Source organism: Pagrus major, chromosome 17 (assembly GCF_040436345.1).
Source record: "Pagrus major chromosome 17, Pma_NU_1.0".
NCBI lineage: Eukaryota > Metazoa > Chordata > Actinopteri > Spariformes > Sparidae > Pagrus > Pagrus major.
The window spans coordinates 13,686,650-13,706,943 of NC_133231.1; the positions used below are offsets into that span (position 1 = coordinate 13,686,650).

Here is a 20,294-nt window from a genome sequence, read left to right on the forward strand (position 1 = left end):
TTTACAATTTAAACCCCTGTCATGTGAAATGACAGAAATATTTAACACTTATTTCCTCAGAGGCTCATATCAATATGGAGCCAGGTGACTTTAAAAGCATGTGTAACCTACACACGTGTAACCATTACACACGTCCACTGAGAGAGTCCTGAGCTGACTAAACAGAATAAACAGAGAAGACATTTTCACAAGGACAGACTGTAAATCTATAAGGAAACATTTTCTGAATTTGGAGTTCGATCCAGCCACCTTACAAAATATCATCAACTATTATTATACAGTAAAACTTCTGATTTACTGACTGGATTGTGGTCCAGTCACTTAGCTGGCATGTGACTCGTTTCTCACAATGTGGAAGGCTCAAATATGTCAGGATGACGGCAGGCGCACAAATAAATACTGGTGAGGACAGCTAACAGTTGACTGTGCGTATGTGCGTGTGTGTTATATGTGTGTATTATATGTATATGATTCAGACCACATTTCAACAAGTTAAAATAAAACTGAAATTCAGAGCAGATAATTAAAACTCACTTTTTAACCACAGAACAGAGAACAGAGATGAGGACTGACATATGTACAAGGATAAACACATACCACTACAAAGCCATACAATCTCATTAGCAATAGCAGTATGTACTTACTGAGTGTAGACTGTATGGAAACTTTGTACAATGTGGCCTGAAGAATAGGCTGCCACTGGACACACATGCTGTTGGGGCGAACCTGGTAGGTTGACAAGCCGGAGACGCCGAGGAACACTAGAGATTGGAGAGACGGAAACATGGAGAGGCAGAGAAAAGATAAATTTAGCATCTTTTTTTAAAATTCTGTTTCATGAGATTTCAGGATTCAGTGATGTTCAATGTGCACAACACACAGTCACAAACCTTGTCATAGATTTCTGTACAGAGTACATAAGACATACGTCGAAGAATTGCCTTTAATGACTAAATCTATTAAATGACACATGAACAGTGTAGCAATCAGTTGCACTATAATCAATAGTCACGTTTTATTTGCGTATATTTCACAGTAGTCCCAACCAAATCACAACACAAAGCAAAACATTGTTTGAGACAGTAAGGCTGAGTTATTTTGTTTATTATCCTTGCAGTAATATACATTGTAATGTAAGTTATAACTGACGCCTAACAGCACCAAAACATCTACTTTCACATCCACCCATAAACTTAACTAAAACTTATCTTAAACTAACCCTAACCCTTATTTTTCTTACTGTCTCTGTCACTTGTGTGGCCAGAACCTTCCTCCACCCACCAGACGACCCAGGGCACCGACTAGGACAGACTCAGACACCCGCCCACATAGTGCTCTAGCTGGATTTATCTCCAGCTATAGACCATTCAAAGCCTGCACCAAACTATATTAATTAAGGATACTTTGCACTTAGTTCATGGTGCTGCAAAGTCTCTAATCAGAGTCATATCATTAAGTAAAGTATTTTGGCTATAGTGGCTATGGTTCACATCATGTGGTACATACTTAAACTTACTGACAATAGCGTGAAAAGTTTTGGAGAACTCTCAGAGTGAGGACTCAGCATTTAGTTTGGGTTTAGGCCAAAGTGGCACTTGAACATTTCTTCTTTTGGTCTTCTAGTAGCTGAAAAATGAACTGTGTACCATCCATATTAAGTGTGTAAATGGTGGAAACAACAATCAGCCGGGTAGATGTTAGAACAAATCATAAAGCAGCATAATTAGTAAGGCTTGATGTTTAATGGTCTTTTGGAAAAACAATGAGGCATGATGCAGCAAAATGCAAAACACCAAGAGCAATTTAAATATCCGTAGCTTGTTCGGTAGTGAGATCTCTGTGTATCATGGGCAAGCAAACCTCCCAGGAGCCACTTTCTGGCTCTCTCTCTCTCACCCTCGTTCCTCCCCCTTGTTAACTGAATTTGCTGATGGTATAAAATAAACTTGGCTGTTGCGCCCGTAAATGGATATTTTATGCTGGGGACCATATGGCAGGTGCCATTTTTTAAATACTAGTGAATAATGCATATGACAACCCATCATTCGATTCAATGATATGCAAAGATACACACAAACTCATTTCTACTCATATACAAACAGACATGCAAAATGCACGTGTCAATGCATGAATATGGACATCATGTAAAGATGCACATGTGTGTTCATGTGTAGAAGAAAGCATGCTAGGCTGGCAGTTTCCCTCATACAAAATCAATTTGGCATGTTTGCACAGGAGATTGGCAGGTTCATGACCAACACACCCTAACATGAAGTTCTTGGCCTAAATTGCCATGGTCATCAAAACTGCTGAAATGTTTCATTAAATGCCACCAAAGATACTGTTGACTGCAACTCGTCAGCAATGCTAGGCACATACTTTTGAGTTGTATTTGTTTTGGGATGACCTTGTCAGTGTTGCTGTTGGCAGGGATGTATGAGACACGTCTGCCCTCACTTTTGTCTGCAGCAATAATCAGCACACGTCTAAGAACAGTCTAAAATGGGAATCTACTTCCAGGGTCAGGAGGAAGTTTACAAAGCCTGGTTTAAAGATTGAAGGAAAACAAGAAAACTAGGAAAGAGAAAGGGAATGAGGGGGATAAAAAGTGCAAACAAAAGACAGAAGTGAGGATGTGGTCATCATTTTAATCATTGAAAGGTCAAAAGAAAATGGTGAACCATATGGACATACTGCAGTTGTCTGAGGGTGTGTGTGAGACAGGGTGTGCGTGAGAGCTGAGGTTGCCAGCCAAATCGTTGCATCCATCTGCCTTCCCCACCTCCACACACTGACTTTGTTTCCACTAAAGTATTTCTTTTTTCTACTTCTGCCTGTTTTTTGTCATGTAATCCTTTCACAGTCAAACTTCTCTTACTTTCTGTGAAAAAACAACATATTTTCCATTTTACGACGATGTGCTAATTCTACCAAATTTCTTGAGACCAGATTGACTGAGCAGCCTTCAGTGGTCCCGAGAATAACTCATTTCTACTGTGCAGCTGAAGGACCAGCACCTCAATACAAACTACATAAAACTTCATTTGAGGGGAAACAAGTTTCATTTCATTCAATGGTCCCCCAGATACCAATGACTATTTTTTTATGCTGTATGCTAGCATGCGTAATTTATTGATGCAAACATGCCAGTTGGCTCCCATGGTAAGGCTACAATATATGCAGTGTATCCGGGGAAATATGTTACTGTATCCCCCTTATTAGAATGACGAATGACTGAACGTGACCCCTTTAATAAATCAGTTCCTCCACTATAGGATACAAATATGGACAATGAATTTAACTAAAGGCCCTGTGTAATATGGGAAAATGTGATGCATCTGAAAGTGTATCGCACTGTGAACAACTGATAGAAAATATGTTGTTCTGCTGAATATTTAGTGATGAGTCCCCCCGCCAACATACATACATAAAGCGAGACACACAATATGCACAAATAAGACTAAAAAAATGTCAAAAATCAAAAACATGTAGATAAAATTATTATATACAGTATACATGATGTATTATTTGTACTGAATGCAGAGATGAGGCAAAGAGCAAAGAGTCTTCAGTAGAGGTACCATCCTGAAGTGCCACCCCAGGGACAGAGTGTAAAGTTTAAATATGGCAGGCTGATGAATCTACATGTCAATGCCTCATATTTAATGTTACTCTTTTCATGAAAGCATCTTTCATTATGAGAGCTTTATAGAGACAGGAAGGCGTGAGGGAGTTGTAACTCATCCAACAGGGGGAGGATTAAAGAGAAAATGAAGGATGGCACATCACCGCAGCACAGACTGATAATAATCTGTGTATCAAAAGCAATCCCCTTTAATTGTTGATTATGTATAAATCCATTAATCGCGCCACATATAATCTCTACATTTTATTTCTCAACAGTTTTCTCAGACAGAAAAAAAGAAATCTCTTTTTGCTCTGTGCATTAGAAATTCATGAGCTATTACAATTAGAATATGTTTGTTTTCATCCAATTCGATGCTCCCTTCTGGCCAATCAGACAGTAAGCCCAAAAGACAACAGTCCATTTTAAAGTCAGGGATGATGCAGCAGTTTTTACAGGAAGGCAGAAAAATACAACATAAACATTTGGTGATAGATGGTGTCAGAGCACTATTCTGACAACAGGTTTAAAAAAAACATATGCAAACAGACGCACGCATACATACAGCCATAATGTATACACTTTACTCTCTCTCTCCCTCTATCAACAGTAAATCTCATTCTCTCTCAGTTCCTCCCTTTCTAACAGTATTTGTTTTAGACCAAAGCGATGTAAAAACCTGTGTTAGCTCTTACTGCACCTACTGATACCAAATCTGTATGCAAAAAGGATTGTTCTAACTGGCTTACTGAGAAATATTAATATCCTTCTGTCCATCTGTCTGTTTGCTAAAGTCTCATTGGAAGAGTGGATGGTATCAGCAGGTAGTTAACATGCATGTTTCCCATTCCTCTCTAACTCGTTTGCTTATCTGCAGCTGCTGCCTCGGCCTCCTCCTGATAGTCACACTTTGTGGCAAAAGTAGACTCAAAAACTTCAAGTGGAAACAGATAATGCACCTCACATTTCCAAGTGGTATTATCGATGCCGCCACTTGCAAGTTTATTCATGCTTTGGGTTCATTATAAATATTAAATTCCCAGTGAAGTCTACCTGTTCAGTGCACTGATATCATTTTGGACAACAAAGTTTATTGTTAAACTGTGAAATATCTTCATTACATATGTATCTTGCCCAAAAGATCCAGTATCCTTCATGTCTAAAAGCCCCCATTAGGGCTCATTTGGAAATGACTCAACTTTGAAATTTGGTTTTGACTTTTTCCAAACACTGATCACATCCACCATTTAATACCTACTCTTAGACAGAAGTATGAGTGATCTTTGCAGGTGTAGGATAAGGATGCTTACATGTCTTGGCGTTCAATAGCAGTGGTTCACTTTGTCCTGTAGGGTAGGAGGCCGTCACTTGAACACTGTACTCTGTCCCACTAAGTAGATTCAGGAGGAGCATGGAGTTCACATCTTCACCTACTGTTGTCTCCAGAACTGGTCCTGGAACTGAGAAAGACACACACATGAGCACAGACAGGTAGGACACCCACAAGAAGGTGAGAAGACTTATGGGGTACTGGTGACATTTTTGCGACAGCAAACAAGCCCCCGTTTACCCCTAAAAAGGGTGTATGTTGTGATTGGAAGACTCCAAAACTCATGGTTGTGCAGGAGACCAGAGAGAAAGATGTTTAAACTCTGTGTATTCAGCTCTCTGTACTTGTAGCTTCTAACTGAATCTCTGAGGTTTGAAGATTAGTTTCTCTCCTGCGGCCCTGTTTGTACTTTCAAATATCTGCTTTATTTTACTGCTTCATCCTGTTTGTTTTCAGCTGTTTCAGCAGTCGTATTAAGTTACTCGTGAAAACCAAAAACTTCCTGGTTGTGCTACTGCATAATAACAGTTTTTATATAAGCTAAATAACGGGGGACTTTTGTAAAGAATTTGTAGGAAATTAAATGTACTTTTTGCCAAATTCTACGATAATCCGGCGGGATGGAAGAGTATTTACTGCCACTGCTTTAACCACTGCTCAAGACAACCGTGGCCTCAGTTAAAGACACAACTTCAAGCAGGTACCCCTGTTGTAATGGGAATGCAAATCCCTGCAGTGGTGAGCTGACATGCCGGGTCATTAACGTTAAAAGTGAACACCAACCAATAAGTATGAAATCCATTTAGCCAAAAAGAGTTTTCAGATTACTTTCATTTCATACTTATAATACAACAACTAACTAGCTTTACACTGCAATACAAGAACAATGTTCATTCTCTATTTTGCTGTTTTCTACATTGATCATCAACAGGTGAGGATGCTTGTCTGAGACATGCTTTTTCAGCCTTAGCATTTTGACCAAGCCCCCAGGAAGAGCGCCCGGCTTTGAAACCAGTTTGCTGCCCAAAAAGACTTTTTCCCATAAGCTTACATTGTGGAGAAGCGTATATAAAACGGTGGATAGATATTTCTGAGGGTCACATCGCCCACGTTTCACTGTCATTCGATCCAATAACATTTCGAAAGTCTAGAAGAGCCACGTGATTAAATTATTGTATCCCCATTCAAGTTAGCTGGGGCGCTAAACTGGAGGTTAGCCGGTTTGACTAGCGGAAGTTTCTAGTGCGCACACTCTATTAGCCGCACAACACAGAAGAGCCGGGTATTTTCACACCCAGGAAGTCAAGCTTTGATGGCTTCATAACGCCACTGAGCAGCTTTCATAGGAATGAATGGGTCTCCACCTCCAACACTGTGTCCGGATGTAATATAACGTCCTTGATTTTAACAGATTGTTTGTAGCCATAAAGTACAAATTTTAGAGCCTCATTAGAGGATTCTTGTTGTAAAACCAGTCAGCTGGCGACATTAAAAAGTCAGCCGGAGAGTCACAGAGGTAATGTTATCACTGGCTTAATTAGCTAGCCATTTCAGCCGTCAAAATCAACAGTTTCCATAAATAAAATGAGATGCTGCTTTTGTCTACCTCTGTCTAAAATCAAGAAACCATTGTTTTAAAAAATGTCTAAGAAGTCTCAGTCGTAAATCTGTCACAGTTATCATTCTTAACTGCAGTACAGTCAGGCACACACGCACTCATCTAGGCCACGAAATTACAACTAAGATATAATAACAAACTTTGTCAATGCAGCTTTTCTAGACAAGCACTAAGTGCTTTACAACATAATAACAATCCTGCACACATTAAATGAATTACAGACAGAAACAAAGGTTGTGCAAGAGTAAAAAATAGAAAACAGATAAATAAAGGAGGAGCAGCAATTATCTTTACAACACACCACCCACTGGAACATTCTTTGAAAGGAAACAGACTGGGTGTGTGTCTTTATGTCCGTGTCTGGAGGTTATGCGTGCGTTCTTTGTATTTTCTACATAAGTGAGAAGTTTACATTAAACTATACTGTAGCTGTAAATGTGTGTGTGAGTGAAGGCATTTGCACACACATGCACTTTACTTCCATCCATGACTCTAACAGTGAAAACAGCAGCGTGATGAAATTTATTTCATAAACTCAGATTAATGCAGCCTGTCTGCATGAGGCTGGATCTGCAGAGACACAGTAATTGTGTTTAGATGACTAAAAACAGACACAGTAACTATAAAAACTGAAGCCTTGTCTTGGAAGGATGAAACAATTAGCACCAGAGAAGCAGCAGAACAGTGAAAATGGGTGTTTGATGATGCTCCAAGACAATAAACAAACAAGAAAGGGTGATGTCTTATTTCAGCTCAGATCGCTGACATTTCCCTTCGAGCCTCGAGCTTCTTGTTAAATAGAAAAGTCACTATCGGGAGAGCCAAACAACCTGCGAGCAGTTGGTTTTTCAGCTGCTGTGCGCCGTTTTTGCTTGTGGGTCCTCCCATAACAAGCAGATTAGTATGTTTGGAGGAGCCTGTGTCCCTAGGCAGAGTACATGAAGTCTAACAATATTTCAGTTTATGTGTGTGTGTGCACTAAAGTATTCTTGAAGGTGCATTTGTGCAATGGAATGTAAAATAATTAAACAAATGTTTCTGTGTGCTTGTTTTTGTATTTCTACACTTACAAAAACCATCGCAAGGAAAAAGACTGAGGAAAATCTGAGTGTGTGTGTGTGTGTGTGGGTGTACCATTGATGGGCTGGTAGACGATCCTGTAACCAGCTGTAGGAGACTGAGGTGGATCCCAGGTGACCCTGAAGCGGTTGTACCACTCCTCTGACACACGCAGGTTTCCAGGAGACAAGAGGGGCACTGCAAAAACACAGACACAATCAGAATACACAAGCTGCTCAGAGCGTGTCTTAACTTGGAGCAGTAGCAGCTCAGTCCATGGGCCTTGGTGTGGCCCAAGTCATGCACGCTCTGGAGGACTGTAAAAGGTGCCCCAGCACTGTAACATCTCCTCCAATAACTGCATGTCTATGGGTCCTGTGTGTGCATGTGTGTAATCTGGGCCTACAAGTGTGTTGTGCTGTATAATAGTAACAGTGGAGCAGAAAAATAGAATTTTCCCCAATAGGAATTAACAGAGAGGTGAAGTCACGCCCCTTGGGGCCCTTAATTCAGAAAAATATGTGTGGTAGTTAATAGCAAAGGACAAATAATATTTTAATCCCGTTTAAATTATGCTATAAAGGACGCTTATTGCTCACAAACACCCATAACTGAAACCATTTAGAGCCAGTCCCATATATTAGCTAGCTCGCAGAACTGACTAACTCTCCTTTCACAGAACTGTGGCTGTCAATATAGCCAAGACTTGTTGTGATTGTCACCTTTTTAATACTTTTTCTGTGCAAAAGTGACAGCCATGTTTGTGACATATATTGAGCGAGATGATATACAGGGACTTTGCCTGTCTAAAAAGTTCAGCTGTGTCTTCTTCTGCTTCCTTTTCTTTTTCTTCTTCTGCTACTTCTACAACTACTAAAAGTCTGTGTGTATTTTTCTTTTAAACAAACAAAAGTTATGGTTATTCAGTGTTACTCAGTCCATCCTTGAAGTCTGATGAACATGTTGAGTCCATTTTCTTCCTCATAAAACAGTATTTCCTTCAATAAATCCTGCATTGCTTAAATCCATGTTTACTAGCTTGCAGCTCTTCTAATATGTTGTCTTTGTTGGTGCATTGCAGCATATATTTGTGTGCCACCACCTCCTGCTGATCAGTGTGACACCACCGGCAAGACTGTTTCATGACAACAAGAATCAATCATAGAATTTGAAGCTTTTCCAGCTTTTGGTACTTGAAAGTTTTTGATTCGATACTTCAGACACATTTCAGTCAGTACCATAAAGTTTTAAGGTTTGATACCCAGCATTAAAACTACTTATGACTTTTGTTGGTTGTTGTTTACAATTTAAAAACAACTAGGCACGGAACTCTCTATATACTTTGTTGATATATGGTTTAATTACATCATCTTCCGTAAACAGTGAAATATGAATTATAGTAACTTGGCAGAATGAGAGGTTTTTTCGAAACAGTGCCAGGATTGGTTGAATTTGAGTTATGACAAGGCAGTCAATTCCTAGAGACCCTGAAAAAAACTGAAAATCATGTCCTACTGTACACCAAGTGGGCCTGGGCTATGATTTATCACTATGCTGTGTTCCAAGCTGAGAAGAGGTTTTTATTTTCAATATGAAGAGCTATTGCACCCTCATCTAAAAAGACGACATGTTCAATTCTCCGTACAACGAGTACACAATCACTACGGCTCATAAGAGCTAATCAAGAGAATGGTTGAGAAAATCAATTAGAGCAAAATAATTTAATCGTCTCATTAATGGAAGGAGCAGCTGTAATTATGAACGGCCTTCTTTAAGTCAATTAAGAACGCATCACTATTTGTCATCGCTTTAATTTACATATTCCTTCAGGAACGTAAATGAACATGAAGTTAATGCAATGCAAATGAACATTCTGCTCGCCGCAATTAAATACAATTTCATTAGCTTTCAGTAGTGTCAGATGTGTTCTCCTTAACTGGGAACTGCGTCTGTGTATAATGAAATGTGAGAAACCGAGAGGTGACTCGGATGGTTAATAATTCAGTGTATGTCTGTGTGTGTGTGTGTGTGTTGTGTGTGTGTGTGTGTGTTGTGGTTGGCTTACATGTTGTTCCCAGGGCAGAGACACTGACGCCGTCTTGTCCGTCAGTGTACACCGGAGTGACTGTCACTTTGTACTGGGTGTCTGATAGTAAAGGCTGAAGCACTGTTCTCCTCTGACCACTAGGAAGTAGCACCTACACACACACACACACACACACACACACACATAGACAGTCAGGGCACATTTGAAGGAGTAAGAGAACAGAGACTTTTAAAGCAATGATGACATCTGCTCACTTGGGACTTACCTGCACATAGGCAACAGAAAAAAGGGCATACATACAGATTAGACACACACACACATGCAAAAGGGAACATGCACCATACACCAGACTACACACAGAATCTGTTGCTCTTCTCAAAGATTAAAGCCAGGCTTGATTTGCTGAAACAGAAACTTCTTGCAAAAAGCTACATACACCTTTAGGGAATTCAACCACAACTGTTCAAGAATTCTGCTCACTTCAGTTAAGTCAATAAAATGGGTTGAGGCCAACAGAGGGGCATAAAAGATCTGTGAAAAACCTATTACTGCTACGTTTTCACTTATCAGTGTTGAAGTTTGTTCTCTCTCTGCATCTTTAAGTTCCCAACATATTCATTTGTAGAAAGAAAGATGTTATTCAAAAATAATGTTTGGCACACTGAAGTAACAGAAAAAAAGACACCTGATAAAACTGATGTTGGCGTTTTATAATCCGAATAAACCCAGAAGAGCTTTACAATTAACTCGCACATGAAGTTTGCTCAGTTGTCATGGAACTGTAGATGTCTAATTGCCCATGCTGGCAAAATGACGTAAAATACAAGACGCGTTTTACTTTTAGTCCAGTCCTTGATTTATTCAATGAGCCCCAGCGCACCGTGTCACCTGCAAGGTTATCTTACATGAGAGGCTCTGAGTGAGGAGCAAGCTAGTCTTGCATAACTGGATCTATTTCCACATTTTGTTTTGTCGCTATGCCACCACTGGAGAAAGGAGCACAATGGACTACATCTCCCAGTAAGCACTTATGAAGTTACAGGTAGTTGTGAAGTTAGCTTTTGTTTGTGAGAGCTGTGCAGTAGTCGCTTGTCCAACCAACACTGGCTTTTAGCTCAACTTTCTACTTCTCAAAAGGGCTCAAGGTGCCGAACTAGCTTTTCCAAATCCCTAACCCTCTACTGCACCGCATGGAGCGTCTCCCCAGGCTAGTGCATCACACTCTCTCCTTCTAGCAGCAGCAATGTGATCTTTGGCTGCGAGCCATCCTCAGATATGGCAGATTGTTCGTTCTTAATGTTCTTAATTCCATTTGGCTTTGTTGCCTGGCTTGTTACCACACTGAGCTTCATTTAGCGCTCTTAACTTTTTCTCTCCTCTTCACTCCTCTAGCAAAGCCGTTAGCAGACAGTGTCTTTATGCAAATTAACCTAAGGACCTAAGTTACATGGATAACCAGTTAAAAATAATCTTAGTGATTGACTGATGACATTCCTACTCATTACAATGGAAAGCTTGAGAGTCTACAGTTCTATGTCACTTTGGTAAACTGTGAAGATTGTGTGATGAGGCTGACAGCTCCGTAACAAGCAAGTGAGTGGAGTTAGGACTTGGAGTTTTGCTTGTTTTGTCAACTAACTAAAGATATTTGTATTAAATGTATTATTTTAAAAAAGGTGAAAGGTGCGTTCAGGTGAGGCAAGGACAGGCAATGAGATCAGAAGAGCTGTCCACTCTGACTGCAGTGCTGAAACACCTGCGAGCATCAGAGCAGGAAGGAACACACGCACACACACTCAAACATTTATAAATATATAAATAAGCACAAACACACAACCTTCTGAAACACAGACCCTGCCTAAGCTGTCTCTTTTGCCCTCTATCTGTCTCTCACACATGTTTACATCAAACCACCAAACTTTCAGAAAGAGGCGTGACCTAAAACAACTCTTATCTATCAGCCGGCGGACAGCTTTAAGCCGTTCTCCCATTTTGTTTAGCTGTTGTTTCTTTTTCCGCCCCTCTTTGTTTCTTTTGCTCTTTTCTCTGCTGCCCTCCATCTCTGCTCCCAGTGAGGTAAATGGCTGCTGAAAAGATAATGGAATGTCTTCTGGCTTGGCCTGGCCTCTCCATCTTCTACGGCTCTGACACCACATTGGGAAATTAAAACAGGAGGGGAGGGCGAGAGAGAGAGAGGGAGACGAGGAAAGTAAGAGGAGGTGGCGAGAGAGAGACGACAAGAGGGAGGGGAAAAACAGAGAAAAACAGAGAGATAGGGGGACCAATGGAGGGGAAGGGAGAGGCAATGGGGATGTGGTTGTGTGTATGTGTGTGTATGTGTGTGCATCAGCGATCAGGGTCAGTACATGACACTGAGCTCAAGGGCTCTTACCACAGATAGAGGAATCAGGCGGGAGAGGCAGAGTGGACCGGGACTAAAAGTGTAATCAGTTTTTTGATTGGAGCAGATGACCCGACACTGACCGCTGCAGAGCCATCCAGTTGGCTAGGGGTGTGTGAAATAACAAGGACCTTCCTCCAAACACAACTCCAGTTTTGTCTATTCAATATAATCTGTGTTCACAACTCAAGAGTTTGAGGGCTTCAGTGCCTACAGTGGCTGTGTCCTCTGAGAAGGGAGACCTTAGAAACTAATCTAAAAAAAAAGCTGTACTTAATCATTTGTAAATAATTTTGCTCACAACTCGATCAACTCACAGATTCCTCTTTGTGGTCACCACTGAGGCCGCTGTAGGTGACCCTATAACTCTCCACGTTGGGGTCGTCCAGCTCCCACGATGCCTCCAAGCTCTCGGTGGTCTCGTCACTCAGCCGAAGGTTCCTCACAGCCTGACGTGCCACTGTCACACCACATCACAGACGACAGTTATTGTACGGAGTTACTGTAGGATTTCAGTATCACAAACTGTCACGAAATCTTGACTTGAGCTACGTTTTCTCCACGCTTTTAATGTGGTTGGGTAAATGATGGATTAGAAAAATGTCAGTCAAAATGCCAGTATGCTGAAAGAAAATCATAACGGCTACTGTCAGAGTGCCAACATGCTCAGACAGCTGTGACGTGCTGGATGATAAAGTCGGCCCAGATGGAACATTTTTAGCTGCGACCTGCAGCTCTGGTCGCTCTCACTGTTAGCTGTCAGTCGACAAAAATTTCCCTAACTTTTGGCCACAGTTTCCCCCATTGGCAGCTGAACTTTGGCATAGAGGACACACACCTCTGTGCGTGTGTTCGCCCCTCTCACAACTCATGAATCAGCATTGTTCCTTGTTGAAATCAAGCATTGTTGAAATCAGACATGTTTTGAAGTCAATGCAGTCCTGAGTGGATGAAAATCAGTGTGAGGGCCTCCATACATAATGCAGCCTGAAACTACAAGCCTTGATTTTTAAAAGCTGAGGCGACTAGCTACCTTTCAGTTGCCCACTTTTGTGAGACCACAAGTTGTGATTTTCACACTAGCACTTAAAAGTTTCAAACAAAGCAGATGTGCTATTTAGAAGTTTCTAGGATAGCGAGTGGGGACTTGAGTAAAGAAGACGTGTTGCTTTTTAAATTTTTAGAGCCATGAGAGGAGAAGCGGCTCTGACTCGATTAGTGATGGTAGCCAGCTCCTCATACAAAACACAATCCAGATGGCCTCTGAGTTGCCTTTGAGATAATGAAGTTTGAACTACGGTCTCTGGGTGAGGCCAGCTTGGTAAACACACTTATAAAAACACAAAAGATCTTCCCAATGTTTTTCATAAGATGCATCCTGCTTGAAAATGTTATCTGAGTTGCAGTTTTGCATACATCAGCCTTAGTCAGAACAGACAGTATGAAGCTGTCTAAGCCCTCAGTAATTCTGGTTTTGCTTCCTGAAACTAAATGAGCAACAAAGACCAAAACTCAGCTACAGGAACTTGCTAGAATTGAGGTTGCACTCTGGCAACATCACCATGCACTGGCAACTAATAGAGCTTTTCAAATGTTGATGGCAGTAGACGTTTTAGACAGATGCTTTGGCTTAAATCATGATTAAAATTGGCCAGTCTCTCTGCCAGGATAGTTTTTAAGAGCAAGTACCGCTTGAACTTAGCCTGGGAAAAACTATTTACAGGTTTTGACCTCACGAACATTAAGAATAACTTCATTTCATGGCACATCAGGGTTGGTGTTTAACTAATGACATACTGTTTCACATTCATCTTCCATAAAGATGAAAATCAGCTATTAGACTGTTCACATTTGCATTATTGAGAGGGCGATGCTGCACAAAAGTAATTTAGACACTTCTTACCTGTGGTTGTGGTAGCAATCGTTGTTGTCTCGGTCACTGGGGAAATACAGAGAGCATAAATCAGATAATTAGATAGAAACTCTCACCAACAACTCTCTGTATCAATAACTAAGGTAATTAGACAGAAATACATAAGAAGTCATTGATGGGAAAATAGATTTTCTTCTTCTGAGAAAAGCTGTGACAAACAAATCAATGCAAATAGACTCACGCAGAGCTCTGCTTTTAACTCAGAGATGCTAATTTTATGATCCAAAAAGGCATGTGTGATTCGACTAGTCTGTTATTCTCAGCAGACGGTGGCACTTCAGTGGGGGAGGTTAGTTAGGTCTCAGGCTAATTTCAACATCAGCACGGCGAGGGGATATTAATTCATGAAATTACGCTTGTCTCTTTATCTCATCTCTGGAAAAGTTTTCAGATTTAGAATTTTGTCAAGTTTTGTTTTGATTAGATCAGTAACACAACAGCCATCGAACAGTGGATTGTCACTTACATGTGGTCTCTATAACAGAGATGGTGTCACTCTCCGATTCATCTTTGAATACGGCCGTCAACATAACTTCGTACTCAGTAGAAGGACTCAGACCCATCAGGATGTATCTGTTATCACTTCCACTCAGGACCACCTACAGAAGAGAAACACACAGTCTCATTTGACTTCCAACAATATCTTCTTCCCAAAAAAATTTACTTCTCAAGGATGTTGGCTGATATATTCAAAGCTGTCAAGCATGTGCTTCTGCTGTTTCATAACCTGTTTTATAACCGTTTTTTTTGGATGAAAACTAAACAACATTATGCAGGACAGATGTCAGTTAATCTTCATTATGTCACAATTTCACCCAGTTTTAATCTGAGCTTCGAACAAGGATAATATCGCAAGTAAAGACCTCTATATTACAAACTGAACTAGCTCACAAACATTTTGTCATGTTGTGTTTCACGTCAAGTCACCTACCTCTGTTTTGTATTCATCCGTTGTCACTAAATTCACTGGAGGAAAATAAATAAGAAGACTTTCCTACGTTACGCTCAAGATGTGATAAAAATCTGGGCATTAACCAACAGTCTGACAAGATTATTTATACTTTAAGTTTAACACCAGATTTCCAGAACCAAGCTCATCACAGAGTTTTAGTACAAAAAGCTGCTAAAAACATGAAATGACAAAACGCCTCAGCGCTCACACTTTCAGTCATGAAAACAGCAGGAAATGGTGGGCATATTTTAAGAAGCTGGTGTCTGTAAAAACAATGGGGGTTTGGTTGTAATACTGTGTTGAATAAATTATGAATTTACAAGTTCATTTAATCATCAAGTACGCAGCATTTAAATCTACTTTGTTAGGTTAAACAAAATTCAATGCCAATAAGGCGAGCCTAAGAACCAAAAATGATCATCACGCTATTACTAATTCAGAAATGTGTGGTTTTCCCTAAATACAGCAAAACAGCAAAGCCAGTTGGATCAACTACCGCTACGGGACTCCAAAACGACCAGTATAATTTGTACGACACAGACCCCAAGGTAAACACAAAGAGGTCATCAAAAGTACAGCTTGCTTCCACGGAGAGCAACACTGCAATTGGAATTTACTGCAGATGACTCAATAACCATATTATGTGCAGGAATGTGTTTCCTTGCCGAGCCCTTTGAGGCGCAGTTACATGCAAATTTCACCAATGGGGCCGACCGTTTGAGCATTCGCAGAAGCAAGTGCATCTTTAGTGCTTCATTCGCTCTCTTTTCTTTGAACATATCCATGCATTTTATCAGGTATATTTCCATATTTTAAAGCATTGCCCTGTGCGGTTTCTGCCAGATTAAATAGCGGAGTCAATCAGATATTTTTAGTGAGTAACAAAGAGACGAAAAGACCCAAAACCTGCATTCAAAAGGGTGTCAGGGTGGCAGTAAAACAAATGAATCCAAACACAACAGCATGACGCACCAAAGGGATCAACAGTGATATAATTTACTCTTTTCGTGGATCTCTAGATTGTCATAAAGTTTTAATCTGGGTAATCTCTCACTCTGTTTGTGTATCTGTGTCTGTGTGGCTGTGTGATTGTATTATGTTTAATCTCCTCTCAGATATAACAATACAGAGCAGTCGGCAGAGGATGTAAATGTGTGTTTGTCTATGGACATGTCTAGCATATGTGGGTGAGACGCAGAGAAAAGCTGCTTGTATCCCTTTCTCTATGCTGGCGGAATTACCAGCCCACCTCTCCAACTCCCCAGAGTGTTATTTTCAGCTCTGATGGCTCTCAGCAAAACACACAATGATACGCACACACACTCACACAACATGCTCACACACAAACACGCTCTTACAGACCTAAGGGCTCTATCGCTGCCGCCCAGCTGTCTCTAAACCCCAGATCATGGTAATAAAACATCGAAGCCATTAATTTCTAGATTTATTCAGCCTTTATTTATATAGCCCATGCCAGGGGCTTTACCAACTACCACTGTAGTTAAGCTTATATGAAGTCTATAGAGTACTGACTCTCTATCTTGCCACATGGAGTGCAGCCACTTCTTCCTGTGGAGATAGTAAGTGAACCCCAGGCAATATCCAAAAGTCAAGAGTCCATGCAGGTTATTCATCTTTTGATGCTGAACAATACATTTGTGTAAACATTGTCATGTTTCTTCTTTTATGCATATGAAAGTTGTTGTTGGTGAAAACTGTCTTGACCGACCGTATTTTATTGGAACTGACCTCCTTTGTGTCGCCGCCTGTGAACGGTGCCCATGAGAGTCTGTAGAGGCCGATGTCACTGGCTGAGTGATCCCAGCTGACCTGGAAGCTGTCGGTGCTGACATCGTGTGAGCGCAGATTCAAAGGTCCGGGAACTGGTGCTGAGTGATAGAGAGCGCATTTACATTTTGGCTTTTTCAGTTTTCTTTTACCTTAAGTGTCAGTTGCAGACTGCACATTTTTTTTAATATGTGATTTTCCTAAATGTTTCTGTGGTATTTACACAGTGTCTTACACCGGATTTTCCTCCCACTAAGAAGAACAGGCTCTGCATTTGCTGTGACAGAGAGAGAACTGACCAAAGGAAGCTTGGCAGGCACTCCGACTGCACTGTATGATGCAACTTCCATGGAAATGTTGCATGAAACATATAAAAAAAAATTTACCTTTTAAATGCCAATACAAACTTTTTTTTTAAATGTTCATTGCACAACAATGCAAAAAGGTAGTATGGTTATAGCTATACCACAAACTAGCGTTAGTTTTGAACATGGTACAATCACTGACCTGGACTTGAACTGTAGCTGCTCTGACTGCAGGAGGCGTTCATTTATTTTTAACTTTAAACTGTTTGTTGAGCAATCATCTTAACTTACAACAACGCTCTTGCGCCACACCATGTTGGTGTGAATTCCCACCATTTCCCACTCCTCCACTCAAAAACCTCTACAGTGCTAACACATTTGTGTAACTTCATGAAGACCCTTTCTAAAACCTGCTCCACTGAACAAAGTTTGCCGGGAGATAAATAAAAATCAACACAGCCCTTTAGAGTGAGTAGTTTAATAGCTGCTTGCCAGAAATACATTTCTTTCAGCTTACTCAGCACTGGAGCCCAACTGCTTGTTGCTTAAAGGGATATTCCTACAAATCAATATCTGTTAGCATGACTGAATAGTAAGGGACAGTGAAATGACCTTTTAATGTGACTGGGCTATTATGCCGAGGTGTAAATGAGATGGGCAGGCCGCCAAAATAGCAGCAAGGACCAGTAGGGGTAATAAAATTCAGCACTGTTTGGAGAGAAATGGTTTGCCTTCTAATGGTATTGATACGACAATTTTTCAGGAAATTGAGATGCAGTTGTCCTCAGCAGAGATGGAATAACACCACTGTGGAAGACAAATTGGACTATAATAAAAAACAAATGAACAAATGTACTTGATAACATCTACATTTGCCTAGGGTTTGAATTCAGGGTTTTGCAATGAGTTCCAGAAATGAACTGACAAAATAACTACTGTATGCTTTCCAGGAGTAGAACGATCAGTGTTTTCCATTAATTAATGAGACTCTGGCGGCCCGCCATAGTCTGAGTTGCTCCACCATAGTCTCATATTGGTCCAAAAATGTTTTTTTACTTGTCATTATAGCGCTGAAGACCTCCAACGCTTTGTGCCATTGTCCAAATAATCGAATATCGTGATAAAACTTGTGATTTAACCTTTTTATCCTTACAGTCAAAAGGCAAACGTTTCTTACTGGTGGTGAATCCATCTGTGAGCGGCTCTGATTGGCCCACGTCATACAGGGCAAAGATGGCCACCGAGTACTCCATCAGAGACGTCAAATCACTGAGGTCATAGGAGGTCACATCTCCCACTTCCACCTGCACAACACACACAGACACATGACATTCAAAGAGTTATATCTTTAAAAAAAAATAGAATACTTCAGTCAGTCAAAATGTGTTATTTGTAAAGATCTCCTCTATATATGGATCTTTTTTAACTTTTATTGTAATACTTAAGTACATTTATCACAAAAAAAATATTTTTGATACTTTAGTACCTTTAATATCAAATACTTTAACTCAAGCGCCTGTGGAATTGTAGTATCTGTTCATTTTCCAAGATGATTTATATCAATGCTCAATACTCATTCTTGTCTGACCTTTTCATACCAAGAGGAGCAATCCCTTCAATTAATCTCCAGTGTGTCCCATCCTGCCATCCCTTTTTTACACTTTTTATTATCTCTTCTTATCCAGACACAGATGCTCACAGATTAAAAATGCTGTCACATATAATTTCATTTAAGAATTTTGTCTTGAAATCCTGTAGTTGCACATGTCATACACACCTCCTCTGTGACTAATCCGTCTGTCTTCACCCACATGATGCGGTAGCCTTTAACTCCTCTGGGCGCGGGGGCCCAGCTGATGTGGGCGGAGTTGTGAGTGATGTCAGAGAACTGGAGGTTGCTGGGAGGGCTCAGTGGTACTGAGGGGAAAGAGAGTGAGAGAGAGCCAGTGTTTGTTTGTATGCTCTTGTGCTTCTCTCTTTGAAAGACCCAGTTTGATTTTTTGTTGTTTAAACGTAGGCTATGGTTGGGATTGAGGCTCAGAATGAGGGCCCTCAAAAGGATAGAAGGTAAAAGAAATTGTAGTGTACATGCACAATACTCACATGTCATTTCCTGGTTTGTAATAGGGTCACCTGCTTCCTCTCCATACATAGCATAAACAGTGACAGTATATTCAGTGTGAGGGCTCAACCCATCCAAATCGAACTCTGTCACTGCATCTGATAACCTGACCTGCAGACAAACACACACAAACACACACATTGCAGCATTTAAAACAAAACTTTGATTATCTGCCAAGTAGCTGTTTAAAACTATGAATCCAACACGCATATATACATTGAATATATCTTTCTTGTCCTTTTTTTTCTCTTTATCATCCTTTCAATACCTCCTTCTCGTCCGAGACCCCAGCATCTGAAAGTGGTGCATACAGCAGCATGTAGCCAGAGGCTCCCTCCACACTGTCCCATCTTGCTTTCAAGGTGCTGTGAGTCACATCTAACAGCTGGAGGCCCGTCACTGTGGGGAGGGCCACTTCACACACACACACACGACCACACACAGACAAACATAAAGCATGGCTCAATCAAGGAGAAATCATAATACTAAACCAAGTCTTTTCAGTTGGTCTAGATGCGGGTGAGTTTTATACATTGTTATAATATCACAACACACAGTGTTGGCAGGATATGGTGGAAGTTAAAAAAACCTTATCCTTGTATTATGAGTGCATCATTGTCAATATGTCTGGCTTCCATGGCTGTCAAACTTTCAAGCCATAGTTATTAACTGGTGATCTCAGATGTTGACTGAAGCATTGGAGCGAGGTTTTGTAAGTGCATTTCTGCGCGTGTGTTTGTGTGTAAGAATAAACTTACGGGTCGTTTCTGATCCTCTCAGAGCTTCACTTGCCTCGTTTGCGTACACAGCAAACACAGCCAGCTGGTACTCCGTGAGAGAGCTGAGATGCTCTAACACCACTGAAGTCTCACTGCCGTCCACTACAGCCTGGGGTGCAGGAAAAGAAGCAGGGAGGGAGTGAGAGGGGAGGTGAGGTGAAAAATTGATGGAAGGGACAGAAAGGGTGCCGAAATGGATGGGGGAAGAGGGAGGGAAGGGTCGGGGGACAAAGAATGGCAATGAAAATGGAAAGTGGGGCAATAAATGGGGGAAGATGAAAATGACAAATGGAAGAGAAGAATGAGGAAGGAAGGCAGGGCAGGAAAGAGAGATC

General features: G+C 40.8%; 1 protein-coding gene across 1 annotated transcript in view; it reads right to left on the minus strand.

Annotated features, from left to right (window-relative positions):
* LOC141012013 (collagen alpha-1(XIV) chain-like) overlaps positions 1-20,294 on the minus strand; it is a 132,754-nt gene that overhangs the window by 70,062 nt on the left and 42,398 nt on the right. Inside the window, exons 11-23 of the mRNA XM_073485393.1 lie at positions 19,939-20,068; positions 19,449-19,594; positions 19,162-19,291; positions 18,836-18,975; positions 18,236-18,362; positions 16,715-16,854; positions 14,480-14,612; positions 13,984-14,019; positions 12,398-12,540; positions 9,698-9,830; positions 7,708-7,830; positions 4,936-5,085; positions 645-761 (exon numbers count right to left, since the gene is read on the minus strand). Coding sequence (XP_073341494.1) covers positions 645-761; positions 4,936-5,085; positions 7,708-7,830; positions 9,698-9,830; positions 12,398-12,540; positions 13,984-14,019; positions 14,480-14,612; positions 16,715-16,854; positions 18,236-18,362; positions 18,836-18,975; positions 19,162-19,291; positions 19,449-19,594; positions 19,939-20,068 — 1,648 coding nt within the window. The remainder of the gene's footprint in view (positions 1-644; positions 762-4,935; positions 5,086-7,707; positions 7,831-9,697; positions 9,831-12,397; positions 12,541-13,983; positions 14,020-14,479; positions 14,613-16,714; positions 16,855-18,235; positions 18,363-18,835; positions 18,976-19,161; positions 19,292-19,448; positions 19,595-19,938; positions 20,069-20,294) is intronic.